Genomic DNA, 22,167 nt, shown 5'->3' with positions numbered 1-22,167 from the left:
AAAAAAAAAGAGAGATACGTTATATCAAAGAATAAAATTGTTGCAAGTATTCTCATATTTTACAATGGATGCAACTAAATAAACGTATTTAAAATTAATTAAATATCAGAAAAGAAGGCCATTTAAAATTGAAATGACCAAAATGTAATATTGTACGCTATGAAACCTGCTAGGATGTGTAAAAGGTAGATGATTTCTCTTGTTCGTTTCTTTCGGTTACCTCCATGGTGTGACTTTTACCTTTAGCAGATAGAGGAGGGATGTGCAGCCTGAGGGGTTCATATTGTAAAAAATATATCAGTCACCATGCAATTTATAGATATATGCATAGATATATTTCATCAGAGAGGAGTCTGTCCTATCACCCTTCCCTTACCCATTTGAGATGTTCGTATTCAGTAGCATGCTTCGACTGTGTTTGTATCCAGTGTGGATGTTCCGAGAGCCGCATGTAAATGTTGTGGTTGAATATGGCGCTTAAAAAAACTTTTTGTTTTGAGCATCACAAAAAGGAAACTATTCTTCAAGGATTTTTAAGAGTTTAAGAGACAATTTCACTGGCCGCTTTATTAGGGATACCTTTCTCACTGCTTATTAACACAAATGTATTGCTAGTAGGTCATATGGCAGACGCTTGATGCATGTAGGCATGGTCAAGACGGCCTGCTGAAATTCTGGCAGCAAAAGGGGTCCAAACCTGTGTCAGCAAGGTGTAACTAATGAAGTGGCCGCTGAGTTTGTATGCTCAAGTAAACTTGGTCCCAGCTACTGAGCTTACAGGCTAGCAGAGAAGAAAGTAGAAAGTGTTCAGGGATGTATTGATTTTTGAGTTTTTGATACTCAAAACAAGATCTGTTGGTTTTAAGTATTCATTTTAAGAGCTCCACTTAGTCAGTCGGAAAAGAGGGAGCTCTGTTAGAAGCCAGAATCATCCCTCCTCCAGCTGCCGAGACTGTAAAGTATTTACTTGCCACAATCTTTTTCCTTTCCTCTGCAGAGACGTCACGTTTCAATGTCAAAAAGGCCGTTGCTTGCTGATATTTAATAAATAATCCTCCAAAAAGGGCCAGTTGTATTTCAGTATTGTATCCTGTCAGATTAAGTCTTATCATTGGTTAGTAACGATGTTTAATTGGGCCATGCACTGAGTAGTGTTGTGTATATGCTATATGTTGCTGTTTTAGCGTCTCACTGTTGAATGGTGATTTTTCTGACTGTGAAGTAGTGACTTTTCCTTTGACGAAAAAACAAAACAAAAAAAAAAAGCCAATGTGAAGCCGCCGTGTTTGTGGTGTTTTAGCTGTAGCTGTTTAGTGGTCCACTGGGAAAAAGAACTAAGATCTATATTTTCTTTGTCTGTTTTCCTCCTCTGGTGCAATGTAAAACCCTCCAATGGTGAATGGCTTTGCAAGTTTAAAAAACAAAACAAAGAAAAACCCTGGAAACCCCTCGCCACTTTTCTTTCCTCCTTCTATTGCCTCTTTCCTGGCCAAACAGTTGTATATTGCACTATGATGCGTTTTCTGTGATGCAAACGCTTGTGTTTATTTTTTCTTTTTTATTATAATTTGCTGTTGTATAGGGTTTACGCTGTCAAATCAGTTGATTTATATCAAAATTATTTATCAGAGAAGATAATATTGAAACATTAGTCTGTCCAAAAAACTGTTTAACTTATTGGGATTGTATGTTTGCGAGTGTTGAAGCACAAACAATACTTCCATGTGTACCTAATATGTACTAAGGTTGTCTAATAAATTGGCTTCCATTATACTGAAAGACTGAACTTTTTTTTATTATTTCTAAAACAAACAACAACACACAGTCATTCTTTTTTTTTTTTCATTACAGAGTAGTGAAAATGACGTTGGATCGACATCGGCACAAATGAGCAATAAATAAAAAAACAAAGTACAAAAAGCATATCTAGAACATCGCATTTTAAAATATATCATCTATACAGACAAAAAACCTTTGATATCCAGCATCTGAGGCCCTTGGTACATCAAATGATTATGGTTTGAAGAATGACCATCTAAAACTGAGCTCATGGCTCATGAGTGCATTTCATTTACAGCAGAAAGAGTTTCTACATCATCAGAAAATGAATTTCTACAGCGACTAAAATAAGACTGAGGTTAATTTCAGATTTCTGAAAACTAGTGTCACATGATCAAGAAATGGCTCAAAGTGCAGAACTAATTCATGAGAATATACAGGTCTCTGTAGTACGTCATAGGTTTGAAAATAAATATGATCTATAAGACATAATAGTGTAAACAGAGTTATTGTAATGTTTACCAGCAGATAAAAATACACGCTTTGGCCACCTGAGCAGGGCGGGGGAGAGAACTATCTTTGAAAACATCAGCAAAGAAAACTTACAAAGAGGATTTGAGATATTCACTTTGGTCCGACTCAGTTCTTTTGGCTCGTGCCTCGTTCTGCAGCTGCTTTTGAGTTAATGACTCTCAGTCTTAGTGCCTGTGATGACAGTTCACACTAGTAGCTGCAGGACTGAGTGAGCAGCTCCTGGTACTGCAGTCCAGATGCCAACGAGCCAGCCATGTGCCTGGAGGTGTGTTTCATGTGTCGAGCTGCTCTGATGGCTTTGTTCAGTGAGCTGTCCAACGAGCGCTCCCTGTCAACAGACAGTGAGCGTCTTTTCGTCCTCCTCCTCACCTCCCCAGGACCAGTGACCTCGGCAGACATCGGAGTTCTGTTAGGAGAGACGTAGAGGGGGGACGAGTACAACCTGAGGAGATGGTAAAAAGTAAGTAAGGATCAGGACAGAACAAGATGTTTCTATGTAACATTCTCTCAAAACTATATATGAAAAATGTTATGTATCAGAAACTGTTCAATAAACTGCACATAACTTGCACTATTTTGCCCCAAATCCTCATCCAGCAAACATCTCAGCTAAGAGGGAAAACCTCCCTTCAGCGCAGCCATGTGCACTTAGGGAACGACCTGGCCAGTCAAGCCAGCGAAATCTTCCTTCTGTGTTTTTAGACTGAGGCGATAATGCTGTGTGGATTCTGGACACAGTTTGTCATCTTTAAATTTAAAATTAAATAGAAAATAAGGATATATAAGTGAAATCTGTTATTTGCACGTTAATCTAAAAGTCTGGGAAACAAAAACAAAAAAAGAAGCAGAAAATGAAAATTTTAGGCTTTTAGGATTTTTGCATACTGTGTCAGATGAGTGTGTGAGCTATGAGAGCAGCGCACTTACAGGAGTGGTGGAGGGCACACTGGCATGCACTGCAGCAGTGCAGGTGGAGCTGCAGATGCAAAGAACCTGCTCCCCACTGCTCCATCAGGGGACTGGGCTGGCTGGTACTTTATGTGTGTGGAAGTGTCGGAGAGTCTGTGACTGTCTGCGAACCACCGAGCAGACCAGGAGCTCCATTAACACTTAAAATAATTGCACTCATTTCATTTACTGCAGACTAAATTTATGAGTCAAGTGGAAATCGGGCATAAATTTCCACACAACTAAACTCTTGTCTTTGTGTGGTGAAATAATGGATTAGCCACACAACGATAACAGTACATCCTTCTTCTGATAAGGATTTAAACCTCAGTGCTCTGTGCATCTGAAACGCATCTCATGGTCTCTAACCTGGCTTAATGACTTTGTATGATTCGAGGCGTCCGCAGAGAGGACATTGATGGCAGCAAGTGGAGGAATGGAGCATCTCTCTACCGCCACCAGCTGGTCCTGACAGTACAGAGACATCATAGAAGAGGCTTTATGGAGGCTGATCGACTCATTCAAACCATAAAATTAATCCAGATAAAGCTTTAACATTGGTTAAAAACATCTTTAAATTAAAGTGCACTTCAGACACTTGGATTCTGCCCTCTTTGCTAGCAAACATGTTTATCCAGGCATTCATTCTCACGTTCAGGGGATGCTCTGTGAAATGACAAACACTGAGAACAAACAGGAGCTTGACTTCTTCTGCTGTCAGGTTCATCTCCTTTTTCAGACACAGAAACAACAGGATGCTTCCCTGCAATACAGAGAGAGGTTTCCCTCAGCTCAAACCCTCAAGACTGCAGTTTAGATGACTGAGAACCTACATGGATTTATTTAACATGTCTGAACAGGTCCCACTGCAATTTCAAATTTCTGAAGCTGTATTTGACTGAATTTGTCTTTGTGTCTCCAGTGGTTTGGTAGGTGTTCTTACTGTGCTGTGTTCGCCTGCTGTAGACAGTAGTTGTGTGGGAAGAGCAGCTGTCTAGTGCTGCAGATGTTTGAGTGCATCTGGACACCTGAGGCTGTGGTGCACAGGGCTGCAGCGCCGATCTTGTCACTGAAAATAAAACACTGACTCAATAAGTGATAGGGCTTGCCATTAAAAATAGGAGTTAATGAGCATAACAGGCTTCAGAATCAAAAACAGGATGAGAACCTTAAAGGAGACGACACTGTTACCGTAGTCCCTGTGAGTGAACATGCTTCGGTTTGACCATACAAGCTTTCATAATGGCTAAATGAAATGAATAAACTGGTATCACTCCGTCTCCCTCCTTGATTTTAATGATCATTTGTTAATCACGATGAACTCACAGTAATCATGTTGTGGCTTTTGTTGGTTTATAGCAGATTTTCTCCTGGCTATTCGTCTCTGTGTGGACTCCTCCGCAACCTCGTCCACCATCTGTGTTTCTCTTTTCCCTGCACTGACATCACTCCGCTGCTCTCTAGACCTGAGAAGTGGAAGAAAACTAAATTAACAGCAAGCAACAAAAAGCAAGTCCGCTATAAATGCTTAAAACTTCATTTGTGACATAACTATGAAATTTCCAAATCAGGCCGTAGAATATAAGATCACATAGTTCATTATGCATCCACAATTATTATTATTAAATAAATAAATCTTTATTTATACAGCACCTTTCTAGACAGAGTCAAAAGTGCAGCACATCAGATAAAAAGTCATAAATTCCAGATGTTGTTAGACATCTGGAATAATTTGAAAAATTTGGGAATATCACCCAAAGCAAGCAAACACAAATCCGGTTTTTAGTGCTCCTACTTGGCAACAAAGACAAGTGACTGTATAATCCATCACAGTAGACTGACTCTGTGGTTTTATGTGGAGCATTGAAAAGAAAAAAACAAAAACAACCTGAAGCAAGATGAAGAGGAGCTTTGATTAGAGCTGTTATCCTGAGTTGATGGAGCTGATCTAATAGAGCTGATAGGCTTCTTGTTTCTCAGACTATCTTCTAGTCTCTCCTTCAGTTTGGTTACCTCAGCCTGCAGTATCTGGACTGCATCACTAGAGGAAAACAGAAAAAGGATCTTTACAAAATAATCCACCTTTGCAGTTCATATGTAAGCTTGAACTAATGCACTATCATACCACACCAAGTTTTGTGGCCAAATATTGTGACGTGACCTCTAAAATGCTTTACTGTGGAAAATATGCAACTAAACCATTCAGCTGGTAAAAAATGGATGGCAAATATTGATGTAGGTGCACACGCATTCTGAAAAGAAACAAGAAACACCACACCGTGCAGGAAACAGAAGCTCCTAATATACAACCTGATTCAACAGCAGGCGATTCTGTAATAAAATACATAAAAGAAAATTATAATAAAAACATTACAACTAGTTTTTGGCGTGATCATGTTACTGCATTATTGTAGCAACAGTTATTGTCATTCATCAGAAATCATTAGGATTCACAGCGACACTGTAGAGTGACTATCTACTGCCTCACTCTCAGAGCTTTGTGTTTCTGGGACATTCTCCACTTGTACTGTTGACTTGTTTGCTTCAAGTCCCATCCAGACACTCACATGCAGTTCTGACTGGAACTCCTTGCTCGTGGAGAATCGCAAAGGTGGTGCTGAGTAGTGGTGGAAGAGCTTGAGTGTGAGCTGTCGAGGAAATTGATAGATTTGCTGTACTGGTCAGTCTTTTCACCTTCAGAGTCAATGCGAGCTGTAGAAATAAGGGGAGGTCAGCAGCTTAAATACTCAAAAAGAGAGAGAGAGAGCACTACTGATTACTAAGTAAATCAAATTGGAAACTCACTGCCGTCACTTTCAAGTCCAAACTCACTGCTGCCACTCGCCACCCTTTGTTGTCTCAGATTGACACAGCGCTTTGGAGAGCAGGAGGAGGTGCGTCTTCTCACTGCCCTTCTGCATCTCTGTGGTTGGTCGAGGCTGAGGCTAAGTCGGGAGCTCATAATCAGGTCTTTAGCTGTATGACTGTGCAACGGTGAGGAAAAATGAGATGGTGCAAAGACTCGGCCTGTCTGAAGACTCGTGCTTCCTTCCTGAGGCACTGGAACACCGCTGCACCATAATGGACAAAAACAAAAACACAGAAGACTTAATCAAAGAAAAAAAACAATCACTTTAAAACAATAGAAAATCACATCAGAATGTGTTGTGTGTGCTATGGGGTGGGGGATGGCACCTGAGCTGAAATTATTAGTGCAGTAAATCACTATGGAGGAAGGGAGGCAGAGTTGGACTCACCTCTCTAATGCCCTCTGGTGGAGAGGACTGGAAGTTGCAGGAGTTAGACGGCTGCTCTCTGAACCAACAAACCCGCTGTCTGTCTCTGGAGAGATGATACCATCCTACAAAACAGAAGTTATACAACATTAATACTGATCATCACACTAGGCAGCTGCAACGAATATGTCAAATCTTTAGTAAAATAAAGTGTTTTGTTAATCATTACAGAAATATTTTAGTATTATTGTAGGGTCTTTATCTCATAGCATAAACCACCTTGAGGCGACTGCTGTTAAATAAAGTTTATTTTTTTAGCTACTTTGAAACTAATTAAACTTTGGCATGTTAAAAAGAGGCAATTCAAATAGTGCACATATACACTGATTGAGTTAGTCCAAGGATATAGGGAGCATTTTGCACTTATATATCAGCTGTATTTAAGAAGTCACCCATAGAGAAACCACTGATTGGTCATTAATTGACACTGTTAAATCTAAGCCTATGCAAAAACAAATCACAGAATATGACGAGCTTATGTTGAGGCGAAGTGAAGAGGAGGAGAGGGACAGGTGCTGCTAGGGTGAGACAGACGTCTCTCACGGAGTCCTTTAGTGCTGCAGGCAGGCAACATGTTCCGATAGCGCACGACTTCAGTTTTTTTATTTCTATATGATAATTGTGCATTATTAAGTGATAAGAACAAGTAATCTGATGCCCTTTAATCATTATGAAGCTGTAATTTGAGATACAATAAAAGATACAATAAATAAAATACGTTTTTGTACAAAGTATCAGTATCGGATCAGTATCGCCGATACCACCCTGAATTTTACTTGGTATTGGATCGGAAAGGAAATCAGTGGTATCGCACATCACTAGCGCTGATCTGTCAGCTTGTTAGTAATAATAATATTATATACAATATATTAATTAGCACAAGGAAAATGCATGAGTAAAACAATATATAATAGGCTATACCTAGCTAACTAATTTGCTAAAAATGCTAATGCAATAAATAGTATTCTGCCAGTGTAGACATATGACAGTATGTTGCTTTAATAGTGCCAACAATATGTGTATGTAACCAGGTTCTTCCTTTTAGTAAAATTTAACTGTTGTTCAGTATTTATCAGCTCCAAATCCAAACATGATCAGCTCATTTTCACTCAAGCTTGGTAGAACCATACACCATACAGGCCATAATAAAGCAACAGTTTTACTCGAACTGATACAGGATAAGTGACCATCAATATCACTGACCTGAGAAAACACTCTCCTGCCCCCAGCCTGAACCTCGGAGCTCCTCACCTCTGACACTTTTACATCTCCGAGGCTACTCAGACTGCTGCTGTGAGACTTTCCCACCTCTACCTTCTTTATGTTACTCTGACGAAAAACAGGAAACATCATGAGCCGGCTGGAGGCCGGGCGAGGACTGGACCTGCTGTTTTGCTGTTTGTTCACGTCAGAAGAATAGCCCTGATGGTCTGATTGTGCATTCCTGTTAACAGATGATTGGAGAGAATTTAGTCCAGTGGTCGGAGAAATTAGCTTCCTCCCAATTGTGTATTTTTTTTTACTCAATTTTTTGTCCAATAGAAAAAACAAACTGCTGCTGGTGAAAATACAGACCATCTTGCCTTTTACTTTGAGACTAACCTCTGAGAGAGAGTTTTCCAGACTTCATTGTTTCCAGTTTCCTGTCTGTCCTTGTGTTCAGACTGCATGTTAGTTCTTAAAGCAGGAGAGGAGAGAACTGCTTCATTCAGGCTACGCTCTAGAAGTTTGGGAAGCTCCTTGATGCTTCGGTAGCTAAACAGATGGAGGAGAAACAGTTAAATAATTAAAAAGTCCCAGCTGCAGGGCTCCTTATTTATCAGATTTCATGATATTGATGCATTTAAATATAGCTACTCACTGATTCACTGCCATGGTAAAGTCCTCTGCAACACTTTTAATTTTGCCCTTCAGAGGATTGAGGTAGAGAGTTTCTTCATCCTCTCCCTCGGACTTCTCTTCATCGTTCTCTTTACAGGCTGAGCTCACTTCTGCTTCCGCTGCCCCAGAGAGCAGAGGCACAGGCAGGACCTCAAAAGAGAAAAAGAGAAAAGTAATTGGCAAGATAAAGTCTGGTAAAGCTGTGATCCTGTCCTGAACAGGGATTTCATCATAAACCAAAAATAGTCCAATTTTGTGAAATAAAAATGCAAGTTTTCCACTACAAACCACATTAAGCAGTTAAACACGTTATGTATAACACACTCACAGCACTCACAGGTGCAATTTCAGCTTTTTCCATTTTGCCTAAGGACAGTTCCATATAACAGTACACTGGAGGAGCTGGGATCTAACCACTGACCTTCTGATTTGTGGTAATCAACCACTCTGCAGATGTCTGCCTTGTAACTAGAGTGTGAATGAATGCAATTCCCTACACTCACTGTGCTACAAGGGCACTAAAAACACATACCTCCTCCACACAGACTAGGTTTATTACAATTTGCCCATGCTGCTCACAGAGTCATAATAATCCCGGCCATACACAGAATAAAATGATGCTGTTGCTACCTGTGGGTGAGTGAAGGTTACAACATCCACAGAGAGGGCAGATGGTGTGGTTGGTTGAGGAGGTGGAGAGGGAGGAGTAATCCAGGTGGGCTGATCCGGTTGCATCTGTTCCACCTGCTCCTTCAGCTCGTCCGTACGCAGCCCACACTGAAAGATCAGCCCCTCTAACTCCCTGATGCATAACATACATGTTAAAAAAGAAAAATGAATCAAAACAACTGAGTAATGAGCACACATAAATGCAAAATATAAAATGTATTCAGATGTAATGCTGGACATCAACATTACCGTTCTGGGTCAAACTGGCTGATTTCTATGCCTCGCTGCTGCAGGAGTTTGTGCTCATCCCTCGCCAACAAGTATCCCCTCTCCAAAGATTCGAGCCCCTCGGCAAGCTGAGCCATACCCTAAAAGAAAGAACTTTTATGTATTCCATTCAATATATGTTCCCATTAGATGTGATGTTTAAAAACCTAGAGAATTCTGCTGTGCTTTTGTTGCTTTTACCTCAGTTTGTTCAAAAGGTTGAAGTTTTTTGCTTTTAAGGAGATCCTTAAACGTCTGCAGCTGAATGAAAAATCAAAAGGTTTATCATTGATTAACTTCCTAAATGACCATTATTACCAGCCAGCAAATCGGATCATTCTCATCTCTAAAGATTTAATTGGCCAGTTACCTGCTGCAGAAATGTTTCGGCCTGGCTGAACAGAATATTGGCTAGCTGCTGTCCAAGCTTAGAGCCTGGTTCGGTAGGACCGGTAGCTGAACTTCCTGTTACATGGACAAACAGATTAGAAGGAAAATGCACACAATGCCTGTTGTATACAATCATCAAAGCCAGACACAGTTCACCCAAAAATTCTAAATATCTGCAGAGTCATTTCTCCATTCAGATAATTGTGGTGCAAGCTGCCCGGTTTAAAGATACTGACTAATACAAGATTTAGCAGCAAAGAAGTAACCATTAAATAAAATGAAGATACCCTGATCTGTCGTGGGTTTCTGAGCCCGAGGAAAATCAAATTTTAGCAACTTTGAAGCACCGCAGTTTAGTCCTGATTGCACGCAGTGGCCAGGATTTGGTGGGTCAGAGTACAGGTTAACCTGGAAGAAACATGAAAAACAAAAACAAATGTGTTCTCAATAATTAATACCTAGCCTGTCTGCATGAGGACTTCTACATTTTGTAAGAGACACACTGTTTCACTGTATAGTACTTTTACCCATACAAAATGAGACTTCAGCAGGTTTTGATCAGTGTTTGTTCTAATTTCTCATTCTAGAAATGTGAAGCGAGTCAGATTAAAAAAACAGTATACACACAGCAGGAAAACACTCCCATCTAGTGTCCACAGGTTGTAAGCTTTCACTAAGGCCTCACAACTATTCTGACTAACACATAAGGAGGGTACTGAGGTAATTAAGGGCAGGGGAGAATAACAGAGTTTGGAAAAAAATGAGTTAAACATAGTCAGTCATCAGCCAACCAAAGTGTGAAAATGAGCTTGACAGTCACTCAAAGCTGTAAATCTTTATGACCTTTAACGGCTCTCAGAAGGCCCTTTCCCCACACACACACAGCCTACATATTGCAAAAGTAAACAGCTGCATGGCACCTACAGGGACACTTTAATATACAATTAAGAGACAACAGAGATTAATCAGAAAGACAAAAACCCCACTTAAAACCTAAATTCAGATCATCAATCAGACTGGAACCAGTCAGATTTCTTATTAAACTGGTTATAAGCTCAGCTACAAAAGGTAAATCTACTGGAACATATGTCTAATCAGAAAAAAATACTTACTAACAAATATCTGCAAATTTTGTTGTAAAGGAACTCCTCCCACCCTGCCTGGGTGAGGGGAGGATAGAACAGATGGTGGTTCAGTTTGTAATGAATGAGATGGGAGAAAATGGAGGTGAGGAGTTCAGTAAGCTGATTTCAATTAGTGCTGAATGTGAAGCGCTGCAGCACAAACAGAAATGAGCCACCAAATCTTTAAATGACCCAATTCCGAACACTTCAGCACTACTCCTGCCTCTTCTGTATTTATTTCAAATCCCACTTTTCTGAGATTTGTAATCATTTGTATGACATACTGCTCTGTCTATGATGCGCTGAGCCTGCCTGGACCTGGGATGCTGATTCTCTAAATTTCTGTCCTGCAAAAATGAAATATAGACATATAAATGTTGTGACATAATGAATTTATTTCATAATTCTAATGATTCTAATTTTAAGCTCTACTTTGAAAGTACTTTCACAGCTGTTCAACTATCGAAAGCCACATAATTACTCTTTGTTGACAAGAAAAATTCAATAAATGCCTAAAATTTAAGTAAATAAGTTGTATATCACTTTGAAGTTTGGTATTAACTTTAATATTTTATAGTGGCTTAATGGTTAGACCACTAATAATTACATATGATAGTGACATGTACTGTTTTTCAATCCACACCATTAAAAGGTGATAAATTATAGCTGGATCTCTAGATTAACTACCTTGGCTTCCAGACGCAGACGATCAATGGTGTTCTCTGCCTCAGCGTACTTAGTCAGCAGTCTGTCGTAGTCTTCCTGCAGCCAGAGGAAATAAAGGAGAAGGAAGTGAGGAGAAGCAGTGCAAAAGAAATGTGACATGAGGAAAAAAAAGTGAGACAAATGAAAATGAAAGGGAATAAAGCAAAAATGGGGGTGGCGATAAAAGAGAGGACTAAAAGACTGGAGCAGAATTTAGGTCCTGTTTAGTCTAATTCATCCTGTGAGGCTGTCAAACATAAACAAAAGCTGAACATATGAGGACAGCCAGGCAAAATATCTCTGTGTACTTTGGTTTTGGATTTGCTTTTGTTGCTTTTGTTGGCTGTCCAAATAAATGGATGGATGTCTTAATGCTCAGTTTCAGTATAGTAACTGAAACGCTACAGCAGACATTCTGGGTAATAATATTAAACAAAATTCATTCTAGAAAATGTATTTGTATGTTGTTGTTATATTATAGTTAAAACTAAGTGAAGAGAAATCGGTGTCTTATTTTCACGTTCAATAAAAAAATGAACAAAATGTCTCCATTATTCAGATTCCACCACTGTGATGAGTTTGATTTGAACCGTGACACTAAAACAAAGAGGAAATAAAGTGGGGCACCCTAAAACTACGAGTCTCATGTGCCATGTGTTTAAATGCGTTTCCCCTATTTTTCCCATTTTAAAACCTTGAGCTGGGAGCTGAGATGAGACTTTTTCTAAATATATTAGTCCCTTCTGGCATATCCATGTTTGATGTTCACACATTATTAAATTCTAAGTGCGTCCTGTGTGACGTTTTCGCCTTTTGAAATGAAAGCTCGTACTTTAAGTCCAGTCAGTATTGGCATTCACACTAACCTGGAAAAACTCAGACTTCTTCATGACATTTTGACTTGTTATAGTACAAAAAGCACAGATCTTATTACTGAAGCTTCAATTACGTGTCCCAGCAGACCCTGTCAGTGAACCTGTATCTGTACCTCCCCTAAGCAGAATGCAGCCATCATTACTACAACTTTGATTTTAATACTGGGACAAGTTAGATATCTTCTGTCCATCTCAATCAACTTTAGTGGTTTAAAGTAATTTTACAGAGAACTCTTCCAAACTGAAATACCTCTTAGTCTCTACTAGTACCTGAAGCTGATTGACCAGTGTGGTGGCCTGCTGGTGGCATCTGAACTCCTGAGGCACAATAGCGTTGATTGCACTGGTTGCCTGTCTGTCAGAATCTGGCGAGGTAGGAGATTCACCAGCGGTGTTCAGTAGGACTTCTTTCACTATATCAGCAGGGGATTTGAAGACTATAGGTGGCTCGGGTGATAAGGACTTCCTCGTTAACGAGGACCTGCTCTTGGGGGGCTTGTAACCGCCTTTGGGAAAATGAACTCTGGGTTCGACCTTCGAGAAGTCTGGTGTGTGGTAACTCAGAGGCCCCTTTCTGGAAAAAGAGAATTGTGATGTATGAAAATAGAAAAGAGCAAAAAGAAAGCCCAAATAAAATGGTTAATAAAATGTGTTTTACCTAGATTCGTCCTCTGCAACAGCATTGCTCCTGGTTCTAGGCGTTACCACGTCCCTGTCACGACGTGTGTTCTGTTGTTTGTTGGGCCTGACTGTGCCGGGGGAATGAGTTCTTGAATATGCAGCCTCAGGAGAGTGCTTCCTTATCTTTCTTGGTGTGGGAGTGGGGTGACTATGCTCCTTATCTCTCTTTCCTGATTCTTTTCCAGGGCCATTACTTAATCTCCTGTAATGATTTGAGATGACCTGTTCAGAAAACAATGCTGCTGGCTGAGGTGAAGCCCTGAGCTTTATCTCGGGACAGCGAGGACTGGAGTTGAGGCTCACGTGGCTACTGTTAGACTCTTGAAAACTTTCTGTAAAGCTTATTTCTGGAAAGGTTTCAGCTTCAATTCCTGGGGCAGTATTTAATTCCTCGGCAGTGAAATGCAGACGATGGGGCAAAATGGAAGCGGCAATGGGTAAGGCAGAACGGGAGGCTGGACAGGAGACACTGTCCACAGCATACAGCTGAACGCTAGAAGATTGTCCTGAGCTGATCTCTTTTTTCTCTTCTTTATCACGATATCCTTCAGCGAGTCCTGCCAGCTTTCTTCCAAGCTCCCCTGATGTTCTAGTGTGCTCAAATTTCTTTTTACTCCAATCACTCCTCCCTCTCTCTTCTCCATCTTTGTCATCATTCGTCGTGTCGTGGTGTTTGTTCCACTCAGAAAGATGCTCTGCTACCTGCTCCTCCATTCTCCGCCTCACCTCCATATCCTCTGACCACGTTTTTAACTCATCTATAATTACAAAAAGAAGAAGGCATGAAAAAATAATAAGGAAGCAAAAAAAGTGTTGCGCAACAAAGGACTGTGTAGTTTTAATGAATCACACAAATGTGCACCGTCTTTGGTCTTCAAGCGCAATCAGTTCCATGACTCCAGCCATCAACAACCAAACTTATTTTAAATTTGGCAGTTTCCCTTAAGGTCATCATGTTGGGGACCGCTCCTCCCCAAAAAACCTCGCCAGCGCTTCTGCAATTTTTTAGCTTTCTCTGCTTTAGACAGGTTCACGGATCAGTAGTGATGAGAGCTTTGTCTCAGACCACAACTCTGTACTAAACTGCTTGTTTGTTCCTTATTGTCTAAAGCCCAAGGTGGCACATAATGTGAGGAGTAGAACCAAGGGGATCCATGCCATTATTCAAGATTCACTCGGTTGTTCACGATGACCTTTTAAAAGTGTTACTGTTATGTGTCAAGGTGTGTGAGGAAAATATTCTGAACAATGTCAGTGTTCACCACAATCCTACTCACTAGATTTGGCTAAATCCCGTTTTGTTTTGACTTCTCAAAATTGCCCAAAGAGACTAATATGACGGGGAGACAGGCAAAATTTTGTGTGTATTTGTAAAGATTTTACAATTGTAAATTACTCTCTACAGTAGAACCAAACAAGCAGGGACCTCTTTTAATCACCTGATGACAAAATAATTAGTATCTCGAGAACAAAGACAGAATTTACATTTTTCAGTTGTCAGGATTTGTTTGTTTTCTATCATCTTAAGCATATTATTTTTAGGTTTTAGAAAATATAAAATATGAGAAAACAAAAAAAATGAAAACAATTATTCAATTGTTATTCAAACAGGTCTCAGAATTAGGTGTATTCAAGTGCTTTAGAGTGGAAACTAAGAAATGAAGGTCAAGAAAAAAGTTAATAAATTATAAATGAATGCTCACAGGATGACAGTTTTCCTGTATCTTCTTCTGTTGGTTTATGGTGCGACAGATGCTTACTCAGCTTGTAGATCATCTCCTCAGACGGTGTGTCCCTCTCAGCCACACTATAATCTGCCTCCTCTGGGGTGAGGGATCCAGGGCACCCATCTGAATTGCATTCCTCCAATTCCACATTTTCAAGTGCCTCTGACAGTCCAATGATACCATTCTCATCCATTTGACTAAAAACGTCATCCTCTTCTTCTGCCTGTTCTTCATCCTCTTCATCCCACTCATCCTCTGATATAGCAGTGCTATTAGGTGAGGAGTGGACCGGGGCAGGGGTCCAGAACAGAACCCCTGCTGTGGTGTTCTGTCTTGTTTCCATTCACCTTGCAGCCTCCCTCAGTTCTTTGTTTTGACTTCAGTTACTGTTTCAGCCAGGCCTGGGAACCTTTAGCATCTTTTTTAGTTTCTTTGGCTCTGTAGCCACTTTCAAAACCATGGTGGAGGAAGTTTACAAATTGCGGTAGAAGTCATTGAGCTGGTGGCAGTCCAGAGGTAACAGCTACAGACTCAGTGATTACTCTTCAGTGCTGAGGAACAGGAAGCATTTGGATGCAATACCTGAAACACAAACAAGCAACCGATACTTATTTCACTACATGTAACACTTTGCAATGAATCAAGGTTAACACACCTTGAGTAGCACGATTTGTTAATGCAGAAGATTTGAGGCTAACCCCAATTCCTAATCTATTTTCCATTGAAATAATTTAACAAAAAAAAATAAATCATGTCACAGATAAAAAACAAACAAAAAACATCCTAGACATAACAAACACAATAAAGCCATGAAAAAAGAAAGAAATTACAACACTCTTTATTTGCTTACTTGCTTGGTTTAGGTAACGGCAATTATTTCCAATTAAAATAAACAAAAAACAAAAATTAAAGTTCTAAATTGTCTAATCCTTCAGTCTAAAAGCTTTTCTGTTCTCTTTATCAGTGCTTGTATTTTATTTTATTTGCATTGTACTAAACAATACAGTCAAACTCATTGGAGAGAGCTTTTAATGCCATCTACACGACTTTTTTTTACTCTGTTTTAACACTGATCAAACTCTGAGACAATAAAACACAAACAGACTTGACCAGGATAATAATAATCAGTAAATTCAAAACTTAATACCTTTACTATATACATAATTAAAAATGTTCATAAATGTAATCATAGATGACAGAATGGGAATACACATATAATCTACCAGCTAGATGCTGCTACCTTTAAGAAAAGGCTCCTGATTATTTAAAGCTTAGTTGACTGACTATTTCCTTTGAAAATGTGCAGTTCAAACACTGACTCGTGATATTTTAGGATATCATGAGAATATTTACAATGCAGCACGTATGAACCGGTTTCTAAGGCGACATGAACTTTGTGTTTACACCACTGATTTAGAATTCTTTTTATTGCCCCCTGCTCAAATCCTGTACCATCTGCTCACACCGTACAGCTTTTACACACACTACTGAATTCATCTCAGTTGCTTAACTCACAGGAAACAAACACAGTATACAGGTAACAGATCCTCGATTAGTCTGCTAGTTCAAAATGTCACATAGCAAGTCTCCCAAGAATTAGCTTGGAGCTGCAACACTCACTATGGCAACTCCACAACATGAGCTCAAGTTGTGTTTTCAGAGTGTGCAGTTAAACATCTCTGACAGCTATACAGCCAGTGGCTCACTCCCAAAGCTGCATTTCAATGTGCTAGAGCAAGGGTGGGCAATTAATTTTCCCAAGGGGCCACGTGAGAAACTGGGACCGTTGTGGAGGTCCAAAACAATAAGCTTATAAAAAGATACAATTAATACTGAGCAGAACTGAGTTCAACTTGGTGGTGCAGTCCTCCTAATTGCCAACAGGTCTCAAAGAACATCAAGACCATGCAGATTTAAACTTTAAGCTATTTGGATTTGATTGCTTGAGCAGCAAAGTCACACTGTGTAATTATCACTTACTTCCACTTCCACTTACAGAACAGCTATTTCATAATGATGATGTAGCTTGATTATTTTGGTTTTGAGCCAGCAGGTCAGGAAATAACAACTGCATACCGGGTCATGGACTTTAACATGCATCAATGACAGAAGCAAAGTCTTGCAATTAACATTTTAAAACAAAGCGCAAGTAAAGTACACACTCTACAGCACTCACATTTCCATTAAGAAAAGTGGTAACCATGGTTGGTTGCTTCTTTCATCAATATCCCAGATTACCAAAAGAAGATTATGAAGCCTGGTGCTTCTTTCATCTCTTAACTAACATACAAACGTTACACACAAACACACTCAGATTTACCCACAGATGCACGCGCATGCACAGACTCGCATCACGCTGAGCCCTTTCATACACAAATCACTGGCGACTCTCCACACAGGCCAACATGGCAAACTCACCATGCATTTAAACTAGACCACAAGGAACAAGAGCACGCAGCTCTGCGCATAAACAACATGAGAGGTAGGTTTACAACAACAGTCATTTCAGAATAGAATTGCTTAGAGCGCACAGTGTAATTATGGTATTATTTCTAAGGTTTCTTCCTTCTTGGACAAACACGAATTTTCAGGCAAATGAGGACCAAATCCCCACCAGGCTGTTGCTGAAGTGAAACTGCACAAGCCACAAATTAATGTGATGCAAATATATGTATCACCTGACAGTTTAGTGCTCATTTTATTTTAATAGATTCATAGCCATAATAAAAATTTCTTCACCAAAGATTTTACACACAAAATGAGATTCTATTATTTAAGCCATGCAAACATGTGGTCAAATTACATTTTTGTTCATTTTTTAAGAAAACTGTATGTGAAAGTCAAGCTTACTGATGCTTTAGCAATAGCTTGCAGTTTAAAGTGTCTGAAATGTGATGTAGAAATAAAACTGTGGATGTCAAGAAAGATTTGCACATTCACTGGGAAGAAAGATAAAGCAAAAACCCTGATGTGACTGCAAAGTGCTTGGAGGACGGTTTAGCTGACACAGTAGCAACAGCTCTCCTTTCATGCAGCATTTATGTACAAAAAGGTTCTACATGAAAGAATCATCAGAAAAACTTTACCTGCTACTTCATCACAAATGTCAGTAGAGAGACGATGAACAGATAAAGATCTTTAGTTACAACCATTTTGGAGAAATAGAAGGTGGGGAATATTATTAAAAGAACACATTTCCTACTGAGGACTGAGGTCGAAATACAATTATTATGAATTTTAATAATTCAACTAATCATGCAGTCAGCCCAGAAAAGTAAACTAAAAAGATACAGAGCTTCCAGGATAATTATCCATGTAATGGGAGGAAATAATAATAGAATTAAAATGAGGTAAGACAGCATAAAATGTAATTCCTAAATTCAGAAGCTTTTACATTATCTGTATCTATAGGAGCTTCATTTTGGTGAGGAAAAAGAAGCACAAAAAGAACTCACCTGTTACTCTGCTCATAACTCCATGTTCATGCCCAGGAGAACTAAGTATTTAACTCAGCTGCCAGATTTGGGGGGGGGGGGGTAAGCTGCTCTAAATCCCTGACAGGGGGCTTCACCGATTGTAAAGAGACAATAATCATCATGCAGAACACGAGACTGAAAAAACTCGGTGCTACAGACAAACTAATCACAACCAGATGGTGAGGCAAGCCAAGAATACATGTATGATGCACAGGTAAGCTGGATGTTCGGGAAGGACAGAGATGAGGAATGACAGCGTGAGAGAAAAAAAAGGATAGATGATACGGAGGAAGAGGAGAGAACAGAAGAAGAAAAGCTGTCATAAAATCAACAGGGAATATATATGTTTTCACAGAGTGACACTTGCTGAATTTTGAGCACACAGTGAACAGAAGTGTAGGTGGAGCTGCCCCACAGAGCACCGATCTGTTTAGGAACGCCTAGTGAATAAGATATGGCAGCTAATCTCCTTAGGAGGCACAGGGAGCACTGAGGACACAGGATGAATATGCAGAAGGAGCCGCTCAAGAGAGTGATTTAATATTTTTACTGTTATTTTAAATACTACTGAACTGGAATGCTCTGGCATTGGACTTTAGACTACAAGCCATATTTAACAATACATTCATTCAGTGCTTTAAAATTGCTAATTAACCTAACCAAAGCATGTCTTTGGACTGTAGGAAGAAGCAAAAGTACCAAGAGGAAATTCAAAAAGGCAGGGAAAACAGGCAAACTCTACGCAGAAGGACACCAGCTGGGGTTTGAACTAGGAAACTTCTTCCTATGAGATTATAATACACTGCCCACAATGACTGTTGACTGGTTGACTAAATTGTGCAGTGTCAAAATACGCTGTCATTCATTGAGCAAAACATTGGCAACTTTTGTAAGCAAAAAGGCGATTTTTTTTGGCAGAACTGGCAACAAGTCTGGACCTAATTTTGACCATGTGCTTTTGACTATCCAGCCTCAATACTCTGCCTTACCTGCACGTAACCTGTACGTTACAATGTTTTCCATCTTTATGCACCTTCTTACTTCATACTCCCAGCGGACTCTGAGTTCAATAATATTGACATACTAACAACATTTTCAGCTTCCTCTGGCAGAACAAAAGGGTAAATAGACTGGTGCATGTATAATTTTCATCTACACTTTTTTAGGGCTTTTTTACACTACAAGCTAAACTCATGAACAGACTGAAACACTTTTATCACACACACACACACACACACACACACACACACACACACACACACACACACACACACACACTCTGAAAGGAGTGCATAATTTGGGATTCAAGGACACTTCAAGATGCAGACTGGAATAGCCCCGGAGCGAACAACTGACCTTCCAATTAGTAGACGGCCCACTCTACAGCCTAAGCTACATCACCCTACATCAGTGCTGTTAACTTGCTGTTCAGTGTCTCTAAGGTTTGCAAAATGATAATAATATGCAGTGCTAAAAACCAACTGTTAAGAAATCACAGTACAGTATAGCTGTATAGCAGTATATGTTAATAATAATAACAGCAATAATTACAGAATTCAAATGTTAAGGGACTTAAGATCAAGTAAAATCAGGTAAGGCTTTTCTTATACAAGTATATTTTGAAATGTGACTTAAAAGAACTGACTGAACCAACTGATTTCATAGCCTTGATTAAAAAAATGCTCTGGCCTCTTTAGTTTTCAGTCTAACCCCAGGAACAGACCAAAAGACCTCTCCCCAAAGAACTTAAAGCACATACTGGTGCAGATGGTACTAAGAGGTCAGAGAGGAACCACTGCCTTTTTTATTGGTTTCTTCCAGCCTGGCCTCAGAGCAAACAATAGGAAGTATACTTCACGGCATCAACACTTCTTTCATTCAAAAGAGGGGACAGAGAGAGGACAAAGAGGGGGCATGTCACCATGGCAAACTGGAAAACAGAGCTCTGAATGAAAAGTCAATTAGTGTATTTGAACCCTAACCATGATTATGGCTTTATATACCTAACAAAGAATTTGCTATTGCCTAAACACAGCAAGAACGTAATCCTGCATTAAAAATCTAGGCAAAAATGAAACATGTTTGAACCAGCCACCGTGCACATGGTGATATGATCTATGGAAGTTTACCCAAAATATACTTTTAAAATTTCCACGATTGAATTATCAGATAAAAAGATACAACATCCAGTGTACCAATCCTTGTTTCTGTTACTCTATGTCAATGAGACTAAATGAACGCACTTTCAGTATTAACACTATCATATATTCCATGACAGTTACAGAAAAACAACAACTAAAGTTTGGGTTCAGGTGGTGACACTTCTAGTGGATGTTAAAAACAACAGCTAATCGTGAGAATTCAACTGGGAGGAGCAACTGATTTTGCATGGAATCACCCCACTTTGCTGTTCACTGTATCCCAAATATCAGTGCTGCCAAAAGGAGCTGATTCTGTAGAGATACTGTAAAAACATAACTTCGTGCCTTGGGAAAGCCAGGTAAGAAATCTACAGTCTTCCTTTGATCCACAGTTTCAGGCAGCATCAATGTCCTTTCCCCCCTAACCACCTCTGCTTTACAACAAGGACTTCCAGTACTATAAAGAAAAAACTTGTTCAGATATACAAACAACCAAGTACTACCAGCCAGTCTGGTGGGCTGTGGGAGCCACAGAGCAAGAACCACCGTTGTGAAGAAATCTAACAGCATTACATTACAACTTACCTCGTACAAACACAGTAATGGGTCGATACTGGAGATGAGATGACCAAGAAGACTTGAGGGATTTCATGATGGGCAGATTTCACAGCATGGGTCGGTTGCCTTGAAAACAGCAAAACTAAAGAGGAGAAAAGACCCACCCCTGTGTCACCATGGCACACACACCACAACAAACCGCCATCAGTAAACAGGGTTCTGGGGGTTTAGAAAACGGTTAAACAGCTCACTTCACGGTTCGTCGCTGTTAGAGTAACGTTGAGAGTAAACCGTTAGTAAATGTAAGCTAGTTCTACAGTAGTCACTGCCAGTTTTAGAACTTAGTTATCGTTACTATCACTAACTCCTTATTCTCTAGTTAAAGCAAACCTAAAAAACCCACACTCCGACCACTTTCAGCTACATTATGTTGACAGGTTAATTCCGACGCAGTTACACTACCACACTCATTTCTCCAATAAAAAGAAAAGCTGAATTTTCTGATAATTATAGGGCTAATTATCAACCTTGGACGTTGGAGGAGCGTGGCACTGATTTAGCTGGAAGAACAGTTACTCGAGGCGAACTAAATGGGGAAATATTAGCCCTGAGCTTATACTTCAGGCATTTTATTCTCTTCTAACCACGTCGTGCATAACTTGGCCATTTTTAAAAGGTGATATTGACGACAATGATAACGCTTTCCACCCTAGCCTAAACTCAGTGGTTGAACAAAAGCGTTTGTTGCGACCAGTGAAAACCTGACAGGCAATAGTGAGGAGCATAATTTTAACCAACGCACCCAAAGCTTGAAAGCTTCAACTCAACATCTGAGTAGTGATTGGTTATGATGGTGCTCAGGGGCGGGACTTCTCTTAAATCAACATACAAGGGAGGGTGAGACCACAAGAGGGCACCGTTGCACATGGTTTAATTTTTTTCCTCCCATATTTAAAGGCAAGAAAATTGATCTTATTGATACTCCGCACAGGTTTGCACAAACTTAAAGACACAATTAAACAAAATAACACAAAAGACATGAAATTCCTTATTTGTTTTATTTGTTAATGAACTACTGTGCGCTCTAGGGAGATATCAATTTTGTTGTATTCATTT

At 39.7% G+C, this 22,167-nt stretch overlaps 1 protein-coding gene across 8 annotated transcripts; it reads right to left on the bottom strand.

Annotated features, from left to right (window-relative positions):
- Positions 1-1,817: 1,817 nt before the first annotated feature.
- akna (AT-hook transcription factor) lies at positions 1,818-21,872 on the bottom strand. 8 transcript variants are annotated; one of them, XM_013908931.1, is made up of 25 exons: positions 21,854-21,872; positions 21,079-21,193; positions 14,853-15,458; positions 13,127-13,907; positions 12,739-13,042; positions 11,576-11,650; positions 11,173-11,235; positions 10,052-10,172; positions 9,745-9,839; positions 9,576-9,635; positions 9,357-9,475; positions 9,069-9,240; positions 8,419-8,588; positions 8,160-8,312; positions 7,761-8,001; positions 6,519-6,622; positions 6,067-6,332; positions 5,829-5,973; positions 5,150-5,302; positions 4,588-4,727; positions 4,205-4,330; positions 3,914-4,024; positions 3,631-3,729; positions 3,241-3,385; positions 1,818-2,755 (listed from the first exon to the last, which is right to left on the bottom strand). In XM_013908931.1, the coding sequence occupies exons 3-25, from the start codon at positions 15,217-15,219 to the stop codon at positions 2,503-2,505; spliced, it is 4,263 nt and encodes a 1,420-aa protein (XP_013764385.1). In that variant the 5' UTR covers positions 15,220-15,458; positions 21,079-21,193; positions 21,854-21,872; the 3' UTR covers positions 1,818-2,502. The 8 variants fall into 8 exon arrangements, with proteins under 8 accessions (XP_013764385.1, XP_013764384.1, XP_013764383.1 ...); XM_013908930.1 differs by lacking the exon at positions 21,854-21,872 and adding an exon at positions 21,579-21,630; XM_013908929.1 differs by lacking the exon at positions 21,854-21,872 and adding an exon at positions 21,579-21,594 and having other exon boundaries at positions 21,079-21,270.
- Between the last annotated feature and the right edge of the window lie 295 nt (positions 21,873-22,167).

Source organism: Pundamilia nyererei, unplaced genomic scaffold (assembly GCF_000239375.1).
Source record: "Pundamilia nyererei isolate P.nyererei 1_Seehausen unplaced genomic scaffold, PunNye1.0 scaffold00016, whole genome shotgun sequence".
In the NCBI taxonomy this organism is placed as follows: Eukaryota; Metazoa; Chordata; class Actinopteri; order Cichliformes; family Cichlidae; genus Pundamilia; species Pundamilia nyererei.
The sequence above is the reverse complement of the archived record's forward strand: the minus strand, read 5'-3'. Positions and strand labels throughout refer to the sequence as shown.